Genomic DNA, 15,539 nt, shown 5'->3' on the forward strand with positions numbered 1-15,539 from the left:
TTTCTAAATTAGAAGGAATTTTCTGTGCATATGTTACGGCAGGAGAAAGTCGAAGGAGTGTTCACACAACATTTTATTTTTATCTTCAAGAGCAACATAGCTCCTTCATACTAGAAAACTACACTGGTCGGAAAAATTCTCCACTTTAGCTTAAAATAAAGAAGCTATTTCTTAAAATGAATACTTATCTCAAAATTAATTTTCAAAGGATCTGCCGTACATGCTTTTTTAACAATGCCTGCATTTTTTTAGTCCCATTTATTTAATTTGTTTTTACTTATAAAAGACCTTTAATTTTTTTAACCAGTTTTAAAATGGTTAGGCCTTAAATTATAAGAAGAAAGTTCTTTTTTTTTAACAATGGCCAGAGTGAAAGTTTTTCTTTTATTAAATAAAAAAATCTCTTACTCAGCTCAAGTTTCAGACTAATCTGTCCATTGCTGCTCCCCTTGTTCTAAAAATGCTTCTAAAGAGTAGTTCGGCATGCTTCCCTAAAGCATTCAACATCAACTTACGCCTACCCTCACAAGGTAAAACACTTTAAAACTTAGAAGCTTTAACTTTCATTAAAAGTTAGAAATCACACGCACTCCCTCTTGCGTAGGATTTTAAAAGAACTCTTGCTTAAAAGAACCTATAAAAAGCAGTATTTTATTTTCTACCAAACTGGATTGGAAAATCACTTCAAATTCATAAACTAAATTAAACAGCTTTTTTTTTAACGCATACATAATGTGAGATTAAAGGGAATTTGAACGAATAGGCCGAGAGAAGTGTACAAAAATATTGACAGTAAACTTGAAGGAAACAGACTCTGGTAGTCTCTCAACTGGCAAAAAAGAAATACTATAAAAAAGTAGAGAAGACTTCTACTTCTTCTACGTCTCGTGCAGTCTCAATGAGCGCTAATGGAAAAAATTAATGAATGGGTTTAGAATTTGCTGGAAGAATATTTTGACTGCAGTTACTCAGGCAAAAATGAGGGCTTCAAAATCACGGAGATGGCAACCTATGATTGTTTTAATTTTTGTTTATAGGTGCCTCGTCTTAGCGTTTAATAGAAAATGAAAAGAGCGAATTGCAAGCTCTTAATTTTGTGGAAAAAATAAAAGTGAGACCGAGTCCGAACATCATTATACGAAGCAGCTTAAAGTACGAATCCCTTACTGACAAAACGGCAGTGAGACAACTAAGTGGTTCCGGGGACCCACGTACCCACGTCTACCTGCAAGATGGAGTATTGATCCTTCGTGAAGCGTTATAATTAAAGATAACGGTAAGTGTCCTTGACAATGGGGAATACTGGGAAGACAACATCACGAAAACGCTCTTCAGCAGAAGCACTATCGGTAATTCCAACTCTTAGATGTTCGGATAATTACTTCTGTAATGTTTTGCGTTTTCCCTACACACATTTTCATTTGGCTTTAAAATGAAACTGAAAGACTTAAATTATTACGACGGCGCTCGTCTAGCTTATAAACGCTATTCACCTTCTCCATACATCATTTTAATAAATAACAATAAGTATGATAATTTCCATTGATTTTATCCGTCTTAGCACGCACGTTTATTGTATTCCTAACCGGTTTCGAACTTTCATCTACCATCAGAGGTAGATTAATTAGTCAGGAGTAGAGAATTTTATTTACTTTCAAATCCTAAATGATTATCAACCTTTGCTTATGAATGAAAATCCGAAACTGGCCAGGGATACAAAAAACATGCGAGCTACGACGAATAAAATGTGTGATATTTCACAGCTGTGCGGACCTAACCATACTTTGAAAAATTATATACACACAACGCAAAGCCGGTTTCCCTTGTAACTTACGTAATTTGGTAAATACCTCCAATGAACGGACCGATTTTCTATTTCTCGTTGTACTGGCCTTGTTTAATTTTCTCCTGAACTCGAAGAAATAAAGGTGGCTACATTTCTTGCATCTAAAAACGTTTCCCTCTGGCCATTACCGGAAAAAAGAGTAAACTTCTCTTTATTGTTTTCTTTGTTTTCAAAAAATAAGAACTTTTTGTCACATGAAAAAAGATGTACTTTCACACTTTATAAACAATTTTCAAGCATCAACCAACCTGCATTTTTTTTAGCCAAAGATGAATGATTACAAAAAAGAAGGTATTTTCTCCCTGGGGACTATTTTATATATATATATATATATATATATATATATATATAAAATGTCGATAAAGAAAATGATGGAAACGATGATAAAGAATATGTCGCAATATTAAATTAATTAAAACAAAAAGTACAGGAATTTATAAAAAATGATAATTTACAATTAGTAAAAATTTACATTATATACAAGAAATTTTATATAAAATAATATATAAATCAAAAAATAAAAAAATCTTTTTTAAAACACAGATTTTGACTTTCAAAAAATTTTTGAATTTAAAAAAATATCACGAAAAAATAAGCTTCCAAAAAAGTGAATTTCAGGATACTTAAACATTGTGTTTTATTTTGTGTGGTGAATATTTCATTTTTCCAAAGAAATCATTTAAAATAAAATTCTTCATATTTTCTCTTCTTGACCACTATAGTTTTTAATTAAATCGTAATCCAAGATTTTTGTTTCATTTCTTTTAGCTCGACTTTTTTCTTTGAAACAAAAATATAAACAAAACAGGTAACCTAAAAATAGTGAAATAGTGATGATGACAGCCAACTTGTTGCGAATATTATCCAGAGAAAGCTTGCCAGTGTTGGGGCAGTACTATAAGTTAGTTCCTCATTCTTTACCACCTCATTTGGATGCTTTTCATATACTTCTGCAAAAATAAATTTTTAATAATAAACAAAAAAAAGAAAAAGATGTACAAAATAAAGGGAGTTAGTACAATTAATGCTGCTCCAGTCTCTACAGAATGTGCGTTATACATGTATATTTCTTAGCCAAAAATGAATGATTACAAAAAAGAAGGTATTTCTCCCTGGGGATTATATATACTATATGATGATCATTAACAACTGTGACAGCCCTTAAAAAAATGTTAAGTCCCAGAGCATGGCACTTCCCTCAAATTGTGATCGCGACGACAAATGAATCCAAAAGCACCCGGAGTCTTTTTTTTTTTGTGCACTGCCAACAAGTGCTAACGTTTAGAGAGTTGTACAGACTACAAGGAACTAAGGGCAGCTTGAACTGCAACGGGTACATATTTATCACCCGGAGAAATACCATCACGTTTCATACGCCGTATACAACATACGTGTCCACTATAAGAAGTGTCCTCTCACGTAATAGGCAGATAATTATGTCGTAACTTTTTTTTTATCTCTTACTTAATGAAAAACCTAATGCTATTTTTTTTTTTTTCGGAAATATGCCTCCATTAGATATAATTGTTCTAAATATATATATCTCAATTCACAAAAGTCTTTGCCGTCATAAAAGAAATAACAAATAAAATTAAGTGCAAAAACAATCACACCGAAAGCAGTACTTCGACTAACAGCTACTATTATATTTTAATGATAAACTACAGAGGTTTTTAACTGTAGTAAAATTTAACTACACGGCACATTCACTCTCTGGAATATTAGTAGTTAAGAGTTTGTTCGGTCGTAAGAAGAAGGAACAACAACCGCCTTCCTGTAAATTACATATTTATCTCTTCAGCATCAGTTTTTTTTCATCTTCAATAGTATTTTCTTCACCTGCAAATCTGCTTTAGGGTTGGTCCTCGGTGTTCTTATTTTTACCCCCTTTACGGCCCTGGCCCTTCCGGCCTTGACCCCACTTGGTGTCCAACCTTGTCGAGGTGGTGGGGCTTACGCACTAAGGACATAGAGACTAACCATCTCTAAAATTCTCGCGTCTTTGCATCTGGGTGTAAGCACCTTCGCGCGCCCACAGAGTTATTAATTGAACTCACACTGCTGCGGCTACAAGTTATGTGGTGTGATCAAAAAGTTCCAGCACTGAACCTCACTTTTACTTCCGGCTATTCACATTAACTTCTTTGCACTTCTGTTTCCCACATTTTATCCGCTGTTATGACCACAGACGAAGTTTTCATTTTCTGAAGCAAGATGTTTGCGTTCAGAACACACTCTACTCGTTGTTACGTTGATTAGTTGGTACCTCTGAACAATCAATTTAATGCAAATTAAATTGATATTACAATTTTCTCTTTTACCTAAGTTACGGTAGAAGAAAGTTGTATTTAAAGTAACTTAACACTTAGTACAATTTCTAAATTAGAAGGAAATTTCTGTGCATATGTTACGGCAGCAGAAAGTCGAAGGGGTGTTCACACCACATTTTATTCTTATCTTCAAGAGCAACATGGCTCCTTCATAATAGAAAATTACACTGGTCGGAAAAATTCTCTACCATAACTTAAAATAAGGAAGCTATTTCTTAAATGAATACCTCCGATTCCTAATCCTCTCCCACAATGCGTTGTCATGTTCAATAGCTCAATGCAAAATCAACAGTAATGTAAGACAACGATCTTCAATAATTCGATTATTATCAATCGAATTATTATCAATAATTATCTTCAATAATTATCGAGAATTATATTCAATAATTTTCTTAGTTACAGCGATAGTTTTTGGCTTGAAGGCATCGAAGGTCTGCCTGTTCGTTCGTCGCCCCCAAGCTCGGTCTGCTTCCAAACGGGCGTTCATTACGAAAACTACATATGGTTGAATTTATGTTCCATAAGTTGTTTGAATCGTTTCATTAGTTTCAATCGCTTTTTTTAAAAAAACACAATTTATTGCAAGCATGTTGTTCCAATATTTCATTCATCCAATTAGAACACCATTTTATATATAAAAAAAAAATGGCATTTTTGTACTTAAAGGGACGTTTACAGTGGAATATTCTGTTATTTTTTTAATAATTATTTTTGTAAAATCACATAATCTTGGTTTGAAGTAAGTACTCGAACGGGAGGGATCAGCTGTGGAGGGTGATATTGCAGACAAACTGCCCACTTTCGACCAACTTACACACAGTACTAACTTACCCAAGCATTTACACACACTTATATGACTACATAAAGACAATACAATCAAAGTATAATCAACTTTCACGCATCCATAATGAAAATTATCGTAAAAGTGCGTATTAAAGATAGACCAGCCACTATTTAAAGAAAGACCAATAAAAGTTGGCTAATTTGTAGAAAACATAACGCTAATAAAGAAAGAAAAAATAAAAAAATAATAACAATAAATATAAATTCATAATGTAAGAATGTCTATTTTTTTTTTTAATACAGAATTATGAGAAAAGCAGATATCCGGAACATAACTGAATCGAATTAAATTGAAATAAAAAAAGTTATGAAACAAAAAAAAAAAAGGTTGTTAAAAACAGCTTTATTATCGTTTAGTGGGCAATGTGATACCTCGCATTGCTTCGACTTGATACTATACTCACATGTCATGTGAGAAAATTAAGATCACACTTTACAACCTGTACATCCTAACATACTTACTCGTTTTCTTCGGTGTAGATCGGATGATGGTTGGTTGTGTAGGCGTGGTGTGCACTGCCGGCGGCGCGAAGGTCTGGACGGGCGAATGTCCAGGAGCCCGTGTGACGATTCCAGACAAGGTGCCCGGCACCACGGTGCTTTCCTCCGAGCTAACGCTCTTACTACCTGCAATCACAACTAGAATAAGATGGTGTGACTTGGAACAGTTCTGTGAGACCAAAGTACATCTTAAAACTGTAACTCGGTATCGTCGGCCAGTATTACACGGACATAATATGGAGCACTGTAGGCCTGAGCATCAAAACTCCAACTTTACTATATCAGTTTTTCTTGCTCCACAGAGTGCACCTTTTTTCACGGCGTTATTCCACACACGATACCACCAAGTAGAAGTTAAAAAAGCTTCAGCAACATACGAGTACAGATATAGTAGTAGAACTTAAATGACTTACTATTTGGATGCGAGTCTTCAGGTCGACAGCATACTTTAAATACGACTTTCATATTGTTCGTGGTACATCGACCTCCAATTCTTCGATGTAGATCATCTTTTGAGGACGTTGCTATAAAGAAACAAAAGTAAAATAGAATTATTTAGAAAAATTAGAAATTTCATACATTTCCACATGACATTCTCTTACTCTCAGAGACACTTTATTGAATAAAAAAACAAATCTCAAGCTGCTCAACTTTTTACGTGAGCAAAATCACAGCTTTCCGATCAATCGTTAACGATAACGATACAAAATGTAGTAATTACAATATTATTAATATTAATGAAACTAGTTTTGTAAGGTCGAGGGGGTCGAGGGATACCCAAGAGCATTTACCGTGCAAGTTTCTGGACTATGCTCACTATTCTTGAATTTAATAGGCAATTTGGCAATACGTCAGTAAAAACCCATTGACTCGGGTGAGATATCAACTGCGGCTTTAGTTCCGAATCCAAACCTTCTCTACTACACTCTTACGATGGAGAATAGATATTAGTCTCCAAGACAATATTTCAAGTGTAAACCCATTCTTTTATATCCAAGTAGTGTACTAATTAGCCTGTCGAGAAGATTTACAAAACATGAGCAATTCTAAGAAGTACTTCAGTAATAGTTTTTATATGTACCAAGAGCACACTATTACAGTTCTAAATAAGAGCCTATCTGGTCCAGGAGATATAACCAAATATTAATTTTATCGCCCTCTGCTAAGTTTCCCAGCTAACTGTTCACTAAGTTAGGGCCATGGAGAAACTAAATAATTCCAATGAATGGCAAATTTGTCAGTTATTGTTGGCCACTGATCTAATAATTTCTAGAAAATTGTAGGCTACCGGCCTTGGAGTGGGGTAACTACCACAAAAACCTAATTTTGCCTTGTGTTTATGTTTTTCCTAACGTTTCAACAACCCGACAAAAATAATTCTTTCTACATTGTTTACGAACAAAAAAGAACACGAAAAAAAAGTCTTCAAATTCTGTTTTTCCCAATTTTGACGTTTTTCTGAAAATCTATTTGATTTTCGTCGTTGTGGAAAATTACACCATGCAAAAGGTATTTTCGTCATTCGAAAGAGAATTTTACATTAAAAAAAAGACAAAATTTCCGTAGTTGGGTGATTTTCAAAGTATAACGTTTCGTGTAGTTTTTGACAATAACTTTACACAACTGTTTTACCGAATAATTTTGCGGCAAGCGGCAAAACTGAACAGCAAGAAATACTTAATTATTGTCAATACCCTTAAAGCTATCTAAAAACAATTTGAATAATTCAAATTTTATTAACTACCGAAATTTTATTCGAACTTTTTAAATTCATATGCTAAAGACAGATATTATTTGAATGTGTAGCGAAAGCCTAAGCTAAGAGAATACATATAAAAAATAAATAAAGAACTGTTAAATTCCTCTGCTTAACAAATTTGATGTTGTACCAACAGTTATCTTTTATGCTTCTGCCATCAATACATTCTTAACTCTTCCTCTCTCACCATATTTTTAATAAAACTAAAGAGCTTTTTTTGACCATTGCTGGTCTTAATTTCGTCACGTTAGTCAGCCCGCTGCTTAAAGATCCATTCCGATTGCTTACTGAGTAATTACTGACGGTACACATGCCTGGTACACACAAAAATGGGCGGGCCACTTAGTTTAGATGTCGGATGAAGAAGTGCCCAAAACTATCATGAAAGAAGAAGTATACCGGGTTAGGTGATTTGGAAGACACAATTAGGATGCCAATTATTATTATTACGAATGTCTGGTTAATTACTACCTTTCTTAAAAAACCCTTAAGTGAATTACGTTGCATCAATACGAATTATTTCTTTGCAGAAATAGAAACGGAAGAAAAACTTTATGCTGAGCGTGTGTAACTACAGTTTTAAATTGGTTGTTAACTCGATTGTAGTCAATAGAAAGCGAGCATTATTTGGGCTTGACAAATATTCCACTTTGATTAAGTGCATCCTTACAGTAAAGGAATTTCGACCACGACTTAGTATTACATGCATTTGAAATTTCGAGTTTCAAGCAGCATACTTACGCACGCAGGCACATACACACAAATACTCAAGTAATGTTAAGTATGGAACTTACATATAAAGTAATAGTCTTGTCCTGGTTGGAATTCTAGTCCACCAGGTTGTGGTGTGAATGATCTAAAAGTAATTGTAAAATACATCAACTTATATGGCTTGTCGCATATGGCAATTATTCGTGGGTTTGGGTTCGTGATTCTGCACGTGTCATACTCTTCTTTTGACACCTAGAACAAGAAACACAAAATCTGATGAGAAACTAGCACGACTTTTCCTTTTCACAAATTATAAAGTCAAATTCTATTAACATAGCATGTTCACTTCGCAGAAAACAGTTCAATTGGCATTTCCGATCAACTGGCTTTATTTAATGCTGGAAATAGACTGACATATTCAGTGGAAATCAGGTGTGAATCTTGAGACACCTATGGTTTTATTCTTTGAAAGAGGTGGGGGGTTTGCTTTTTTAGAGCGTTTATTTTACAGAGGTGTACCGAGAAGGTTGTGAAACGCAAATATCTTTAAGACAAGTTGACCCCTCAGGGCCGACAGAAAAATACACTATCCAGGCCGCTCAATGCTTTACTTTACTTTGTAGTTTTCATTTAAATAAAATCTTTACTTTATTCTCTTATTCGCTTATTTTTATTAATTCTTTAGTTACTAATATTGACCACTAAGAAGTCTATGCCAAGTACATGTCAAATTACTTTAAAAAGAAAAAGAAAGAAAAAGCTATAGCTAAAAGCTATAGGAGCTTAGCTATAGTTAAAATACTAACTGCAATGTTTGGCTGGGGCCATAAAAGAATAAATTTTCTTAAAAGGTTGACGTTTCTGAAGTCAACTTAGATAAACCAAATTCCTGAATAAGGGTTCGAAACGTCGAATATTTGAGAAAATATATTATTTTTTACCAATACAAATCCAATTTGTTTTTAGTTAATTTATTAGCTATTAGTCAAAATAAAATTTAGAAATGCTAAAGAAATTTAATTTGTTTTCTTCTTCACCAGTGCAGAGTTTCATTCATGAACAACTGGTTATCGGCCCATGTTATTCGTTTATTTCCAAAACCATTCACTAGATTGTTGGAGTTCGATGAAGGTGCGGGCGCGTGCTGTTGAATGCGTCTGAGCTATAAGTGACTTGTAGTTGCAAGACCATTCGACGAAAAGCAGCATTACTTAATTGCTCGGCGTAATCGTAACTGCTCGAGCAGTTCGTCCAGTATTTAGCTAAGGTTTAGGTACCTAAGCTCTTTTTGTAGCATAAGCGTAAATCGTAGGAACACATTTAACTGTCTTCAAAGTCAAAATTATACAAGAGTCATGACACTTTAAAGGATATCCTTTAGCGTCACTTCTCGGAACCGCTTGAACTTCTAGCAAAAATGATTCAGATAATTCACCCCTATATTTGACTTTTGAACGAATGGAGATATCATTTTTTTAAATATGAAATATGAATTTAGGGGAGTCTTGGGCAAACTTGATTTTTTCCTGGACATCAAAATTAAAATTTCAAGTGGAACAAAATAATTATAAGCGTTACCTTAATTGTAATTTTCAATTTATTAATAATTACAATAAATTTTCCAAATTAGATTCTTTCTCTTGCATCTCGTAAGTAAATTGTAAATCAACTCGTAGTAGAAGGGTAAATTGTATTTCTAAAAGTATGCTTCCCAACAAGCTTTGAAATTCTGCTTCTACTCAACGATTTTATGCATTTAATTCCCGCAAGTCGTTCAATATTTAGAAATCAAAGAGACATTACTGGCAACTTAAAGGCCTATATGCCCTTTTAATTTTACTGGTTTATATGTCCTTTTTACCTTACGCCATGAATTTCAATCAAATATTGTTATGGTCTATTATGAGAAATACACCTATCCTCTTGAAATACTTTTCCTGTCTAGTGCTATGCGGTAAATTTTACAGAAGCAATGTACGTATTTTCTAAAAGTGTGACGTACCAGCCATTTTTAAATTGCGATAAAAAAAAAAATTAAACTATCATTTAAAGGCCGCACCAAACATCCACTCCCTTCACAACATCTGATCGGTAGTTGGACGTAAAGCTGGAAATAAAAGGCATTACTTTACTTTTTTTTACCAAACATTCACTCCCCACTGTCTCTAATGTCCTCTTTCAAATGTACATTGCAGATTATTCCATTGTTGCCCGGGAATTGAACTTCTACAGATTACAACACTTGTAACCGTCACTTTTTATCACTCACACCATCAATGTGTACAAGTTATAGTTGATAAGCGCAACTATTTAGTTTAGTGAACCCACAGGCAAACTTTAGCTCTGTCGAATCGTGCTATAACATCATAATGAGTTTTAAAAGTGTGACCAATTTTAAATGCATAAAGTTACTCACATTGTAAATAATATATTTCTCTGCATCCTCCTCGTGCGTGCCAGGCGTGTACGTGGGGCAGATGATGTTCACTTGGTCATACTCGAAGGGGATGTTGCCCTTGTTTACATCAATTATGTGATCTGTGTTGTCTATCCTAAATCTGTGGGTAATACAAAATCGTGTCAGAGAAAAACACTAAAAAAATTAATTTAAAAATGAATACAGCGCATAAATATAATAAATATTGTAGTCATGTGTTTAACCCAAGCGGTGAATCTGAAACGGTGGAAACCACTCTCAAAGAAGATGAATATTGCACTCATGATTATGAGAAGGAACCACCAGAAAAAAAAACATACTAGAAATTAAAAAGTCTCTAAAAAATAAGAAAGTCCCGGGCCTTGATGGAATCCAGGCAGATCTTCTTAAGTACAGTGGTGAGGTAGTAATAGAACATGTCTACGAGCTTATTTGGAAGATCTGGCAGAATGAAAGGATGCCGGACGAATCAAGCATGGCAATCTTGAGTCCAGTTCACAAGAAAGGAGAACTATAGAGGAATAGCGCTGCTTTCGGTAATTTATAAGGTATTATATATATCCATCAACAGACATTTAACAGCATGGGCGGAAGAAATACTGGGTGAATACCAGTGTGGATTCAGACAGGGATGATCTACTATTGACCACATATTCTCATACAGACAGATACTAGAGAAGAACATAATGTCTATCTGCATCATTTATTTGTGGATTAAAAACAAGCGTACGACAGTATTCAGAAAAATAAAGGCGCTAGAATATCTGAGAGCACTCGGAATTCCAGGAAAACTTGTGCGCCTTATTGGTATGACGTGGCATAACACGAGCTACCAAATTAAGATAAATAACTCACTGTCAGAAAGCTTCAATGTAGAGGCAAGTCTGAGATCCTCTTTCGAGTGTGGTTTTCAACCTCTGTCTGGAGCAAGCTATACGAACAATTAAAACGAACCCTGGTGGCACCATTAACAGCAGGCTAACACAGCATCTGCGGAAGATGTTTTGAACAAAGCAAGATCTAAAGCGGCCTTAGGAAAAGCCTTTTAGGAGCTGGAGGTGAAATGTGGACTGGAAATCAACGAGGAAAAAACAAAATATATGAAAACCTCCAGAAACCAGACTGAAAGTAATGCCCAGATACAAATAAGACATCACAATTTCCCAGTTTGCGCAAGCTTCAAGTACCCAGGATCACTAGTAACGGATAAAAATGAGCAAATATCAATTCAAGAATAGTGGCAGGCAATAGATGTCTATTCGCGTTACAAAAGGTAATCGCTTAAAACAATTATCAACGAACGTTAAATTATTAGTCTATAAGACTAGGATCAGACCGACAACCACTTACGCCAGCGAAACCTGGGTGCCGACAAAGGGAAAACATCTTCGGGATCTGGGAAAGGACAATTTTAAGAAAAATTTTTGGCCCGAGATGTGAAAACGGGGAATGGCGGACCAGAAGCAACTCAGAATTAAAAGAAATGTTCTATGAGCCGGACATAGTTGCCCATACAAAGAAAGGAAGAATGAGATGGCTAGGACATGTGGACGAAGCCCAGTGAAAGGCTGCCAAAGAATACGTTATATGGTAGTCCAGGAGGCGAGGACGTCCACGGCTGAGATGGCTGAACGATGTCGAGGAGGACCTCGTGAATTAGGTAACAGAAGATGGCGCCTCAAGGCCCAGGATCATGAGGAGTGGAGCATACTTGTTGGGGAGGCCTAGGTTCAGTAATGGACTGTTGAGCCGTTAAGTAATTAAGCAATTGTAGTTACAAGTTCTCTAAGAGATCTATGACTGGTGTAAAAGACTGCCAGGCAATGCCTCAAACTCATCTCTCTAATACCTTCCTTAAAAAGAAATCATGCTTCCTGAACAAAAAGTCACTGACCAAAATAAGTAAAAATATGTTTGCGAAAAATCAAAGAAAAAGTATAAACAGAGGAATTTACACGAACGATTGGAAGAAAAAGTTCTTGAAGAAGAGAGCTCCTACCGGAATAGAAGAATGTCCTTAAGGATTAAGGGAACATTATAAAAAGAATGATCTAGTAACAAAAGAAAGAAAAAAAAATAGCAAAGCGAGCAATCGCGAGTCATTTAGGCTGAAACCACTCTGCTGTGCTCCGAGTATTAATCTGAGGAAACCATCCTACACCGTCAATCTGAAAGTAGGGCCCGTAGGATAGTAATCAGAGCGATGATCGTCCCTTTCGATATATAAATTTAATGAGGAATATCGCCGTTCAGCTATTACTCCCATTATTTTTATGGTCGAGTCCCGTTTTTGAAACTGACGAAGTGATCGAAGAATAACAGAAAGAAGACGTCGAACTTGTTAACCATGATGACAACACATTATTAAACTTTCACTTCTATCAAAAATTGGAAGAACCGTAAAACTGCTTCAGTAAAGATGCAAATCATTCGAAACCTTATTGCCAGAAGCGACACTAACTATATAGCTCTTTAAATCCCAAAAATGTTCCTAATTAAGGAACCAATGTTAGTAACCAGATACGTAGAGCAACTATTTAAATGCCTCATGAAATCCGCGATAGTACATTCAACGATGAGAAGAATCTTAAGAATTTTATTGATGAATCTTCTGAAGCAAAACCAACACGGATTTTAGTAGAAAGAGAGACAATCGTTTCTTTAAGTAGTAAACAATAAAAGGAGTACACAATTAATTAATTCTGTGTCCTTTTCAGATAATTAATTATTGTCCTGTGTAAAAAAATAAAATAAAAAACGAATTTATCAACCCTATTTTACATTTACATATACTGAAAATATTTTTTCCTCTATTAATGAGAATGCTGTTTGAAATATGTAAAGTTTCTAAAAAGTATCTGAACACTGCCAACTTTTTCTTATTTATTAAAATTGAAATAAGGCAAAATAAAAAGTATATAAAATAAAAATTTGGGTATATAAAATAACTAAGCCAAAAATGTCTTCACATAGTTCAAAATTTTACCGTTTTAACAACAAAAACATCTTATAGAAGGTTGTATTGCTTCCTTTTCCTTCAATTATCTTAGATACCATTCTCTTAGAGTCCTTTAGTTTTTTATTAACTACCAGTTCTGCTGATTTCCATTTCTTAATTATGAGCTATGGCTTCTGTTTATTGGAAAGTTTATGGTTTCTTCTTCTGCGAACTTAATCGCTCGGATGTAATACACCTCCTAAATCAAACCTTAACCTCACTCAACACTAGAGACGAAATTGGAAAAAAGCCAAAAACAAAAAAAAATCGAAAACGAGCCAAAGAGCACATTATAATAAAATCGAATTCAATCGAACTTTAGATAGTACACTGGTAAAGGGAGTGAAAAATCTATTCCAGAGAGAAAGGGTCGTAAGTAATAGTTAGCCAATGGGTTTCCTAAATGCTAACAGCTGCGACCTTCTCCTCGGGCCCTACTAATATTGTGAAAATGTAGAAGTAGGAGATCAAGGTTTAGTTATAGGAAGCAACTAAACTTGAGGCCTCAAAGAAGATACATAACTGAGATAATGAGAAAAGAAGGAAGCAATACAACTTACTAAAAGATATTTTATGCTGTCAAAACAATGAAATAACAAACAGTATTGAGTTTTTTTTGTGAAAAGCCTTCTCATTTCTCTGCAAATTATCATCCCATTTTATTAGTTCTACTTAATACAGTAAAAAGACCCTGGTATTATGGTGTAGTTTGTATTCATATTTTTTTATCAAATATTTTAAAACTGTAACAAGTGTGAAGAAATTCGGTCGAACTAACTACGTTTGTAACCTTCTAGAATCTAACAAATTCATAAAGCGTTTTTAAAAAACTGCTATCCTGAAAAGTAGTTAAATTAGACTGAGCCAGTTATTCAAGTTGCTCCGGTGGATATACATATATATAAATATAATTTACGTACAATTCTTAAATACTCACATTGGATTCGTGGTGTTCCAGTGTACGTAGAATGATTTCGTGCAATCACTAACGGTTGACAATAATACAGTTTCAAAACATATTAATAAAATTAGTGTTAAACACGAAGTTATCTTAGCACATGGAATTTGTAATGTATGCCTGACGGCATTTAAAACCATTTCTGGCATAAACATTAGATTTGAAATCATTTTAAAAACATTCTCTTAATTTTTTTTTAGAGAAAGAAGATTATCACTTTTTCTTTTAGAGTCTCTGAGATTGTTCACCTTTGGGAGGAAAGTGGTATTTTGTTTATTGCACTGTTCCGTTTAATGTTTCTTTAGGAGGAGCAGGGGTGAAATTATTTTGAAAATAATAATCTTGGTGTTTTCTTTTATTCTTAATTTATATTGAGTAATTTTTCTTTTTTATGAATAAACGCTTCTCGCTTTCTTGTATGTTTCAGATATGGACAGATAGTTTGTTAGGCCCAAGGCCTGTGATAATTTTCAGTTGCATGACTTTTCTTGGCCGTTGTTTGGAAGTATATATTTTAAAAAACCATGAACTTTTTAAATTAAAAATCTTAAAATTATCACGTAAACTCACCACATCATAACACAGACATTACTTTAAAAGATTATCCTATTTTGGGGGAAAAAATACCAGGGTTCCGTCCAACTTAAAAAAATTCCTACAAAAGGAACCGTAAATCAAAAAATTAAAAAAAAAAATTAAATTAAAAAAATCATTTAAATTCCATTTAGGAAAAAAATCTAAAAACTATGAAATTCGCATATTCACTACTTTAAAATGTTTTTATCCGTCATCACAATACTTGCACTTGTGAAGTCTTCTTTAGCTCTTTCTGCCTTCCTTTAGGAACAAAAAGGCTAAAAACACAAACTCCCGTAAACTTGAAACTGTTTTAACTTAATAATCACAACAATAACTAGTTATAACGTTAATTGTTAAAAAATACGATAAGTTATTTACTGTTTTAGTCTTTATAATTTGGCTACGTAATTCTTATTTCCTTTAATAAATATTAGAACTGTGCTATACACTAGCCTATAAAGACACAACTATGGAAGTGAACTATAGATTTTAACAGTGTTGCCTTAGAAAACTTTTTTTTTTTCCTTTTCAAATTTCATTTCATAATTTAAATACAATCCTAATTGGACTATGGTTA

The 15,539-nt window shown here is 34.1% G+C and overlaps 1 protein-coding gene across 1 annotated transcript; it reads right to left on the reverse strand.

Moving 5' to 3' along the window:
- Positions 1-2,563: 2,563 nt before the first annotated feature.
- Ephrin (ephrin) lies at positions 2,564-15,257 on the reverse strand. The gene is made up of 6 exons (XM_074138625.1): positions 14,363-15,257; positions 10,407-10,548; positions 8,074-8,242; positions 5,934-6,044; positions 5,482-5,646; positions 2,564-2,796 (listed from the first exon to the last, which is right to left on the reverse strand). Exons 1-6 carry the CDS (start codon positions 14,551-14,553, stop codon positions 2,660-2,662), a joined length of 915 nt encoding a protein of 304 aa, XP_073994726.1. The 5' UTR covers positions 14,554-15,257; the 3' UTR covers positions 2,564-2,659.
- Positions 15,258-15,539: the final 282 nt, after the last annotated feature.

Source organism: Rhodnius prolixus, unplaced genomic scaffold (genome assembly GCF_049639745.1).
Source record: "Rhodnius prolixus isolate KJV_2025 unplaced genomic scaffold, Rpr scaffold_11, whole genome shotgun sequence".
NCBI classification, from domain to species: domain Eukaryota; kingdom Metazoa; phylum Arthropoda; class Insecta; order Hemiptera; family Reduviidae; genus Rhodnius; species Rhodnius prolixus.

What these genes read in the sequence shown, in the direction of transcription:
- Ephrin (XM_074138625.1), bottom strand. Translation starts at nt 14,553, where the DNA reads ATGATTTCAAATCTAATGTTTATGCCAGAAATGGTTTTAAATGCCGTC. An exon ending in TGGAACACCACGAATCCAAT is followed by an intron (nt 10,549 to 14,362) that starts GTGAGTATTTAA and finishes TATTACCCACAG; the next exon opens with ATTTAGGATAGACAACACAG. An exon ending in AGAAATATATTATTTACAAT is followed by an intron (nt 8,243 to 10,406) that starts GTGAGTAACTTT and finishes TTCTTGTTCTAG; the next exon opens with GTGTCAAAAGAAGAGTATGA.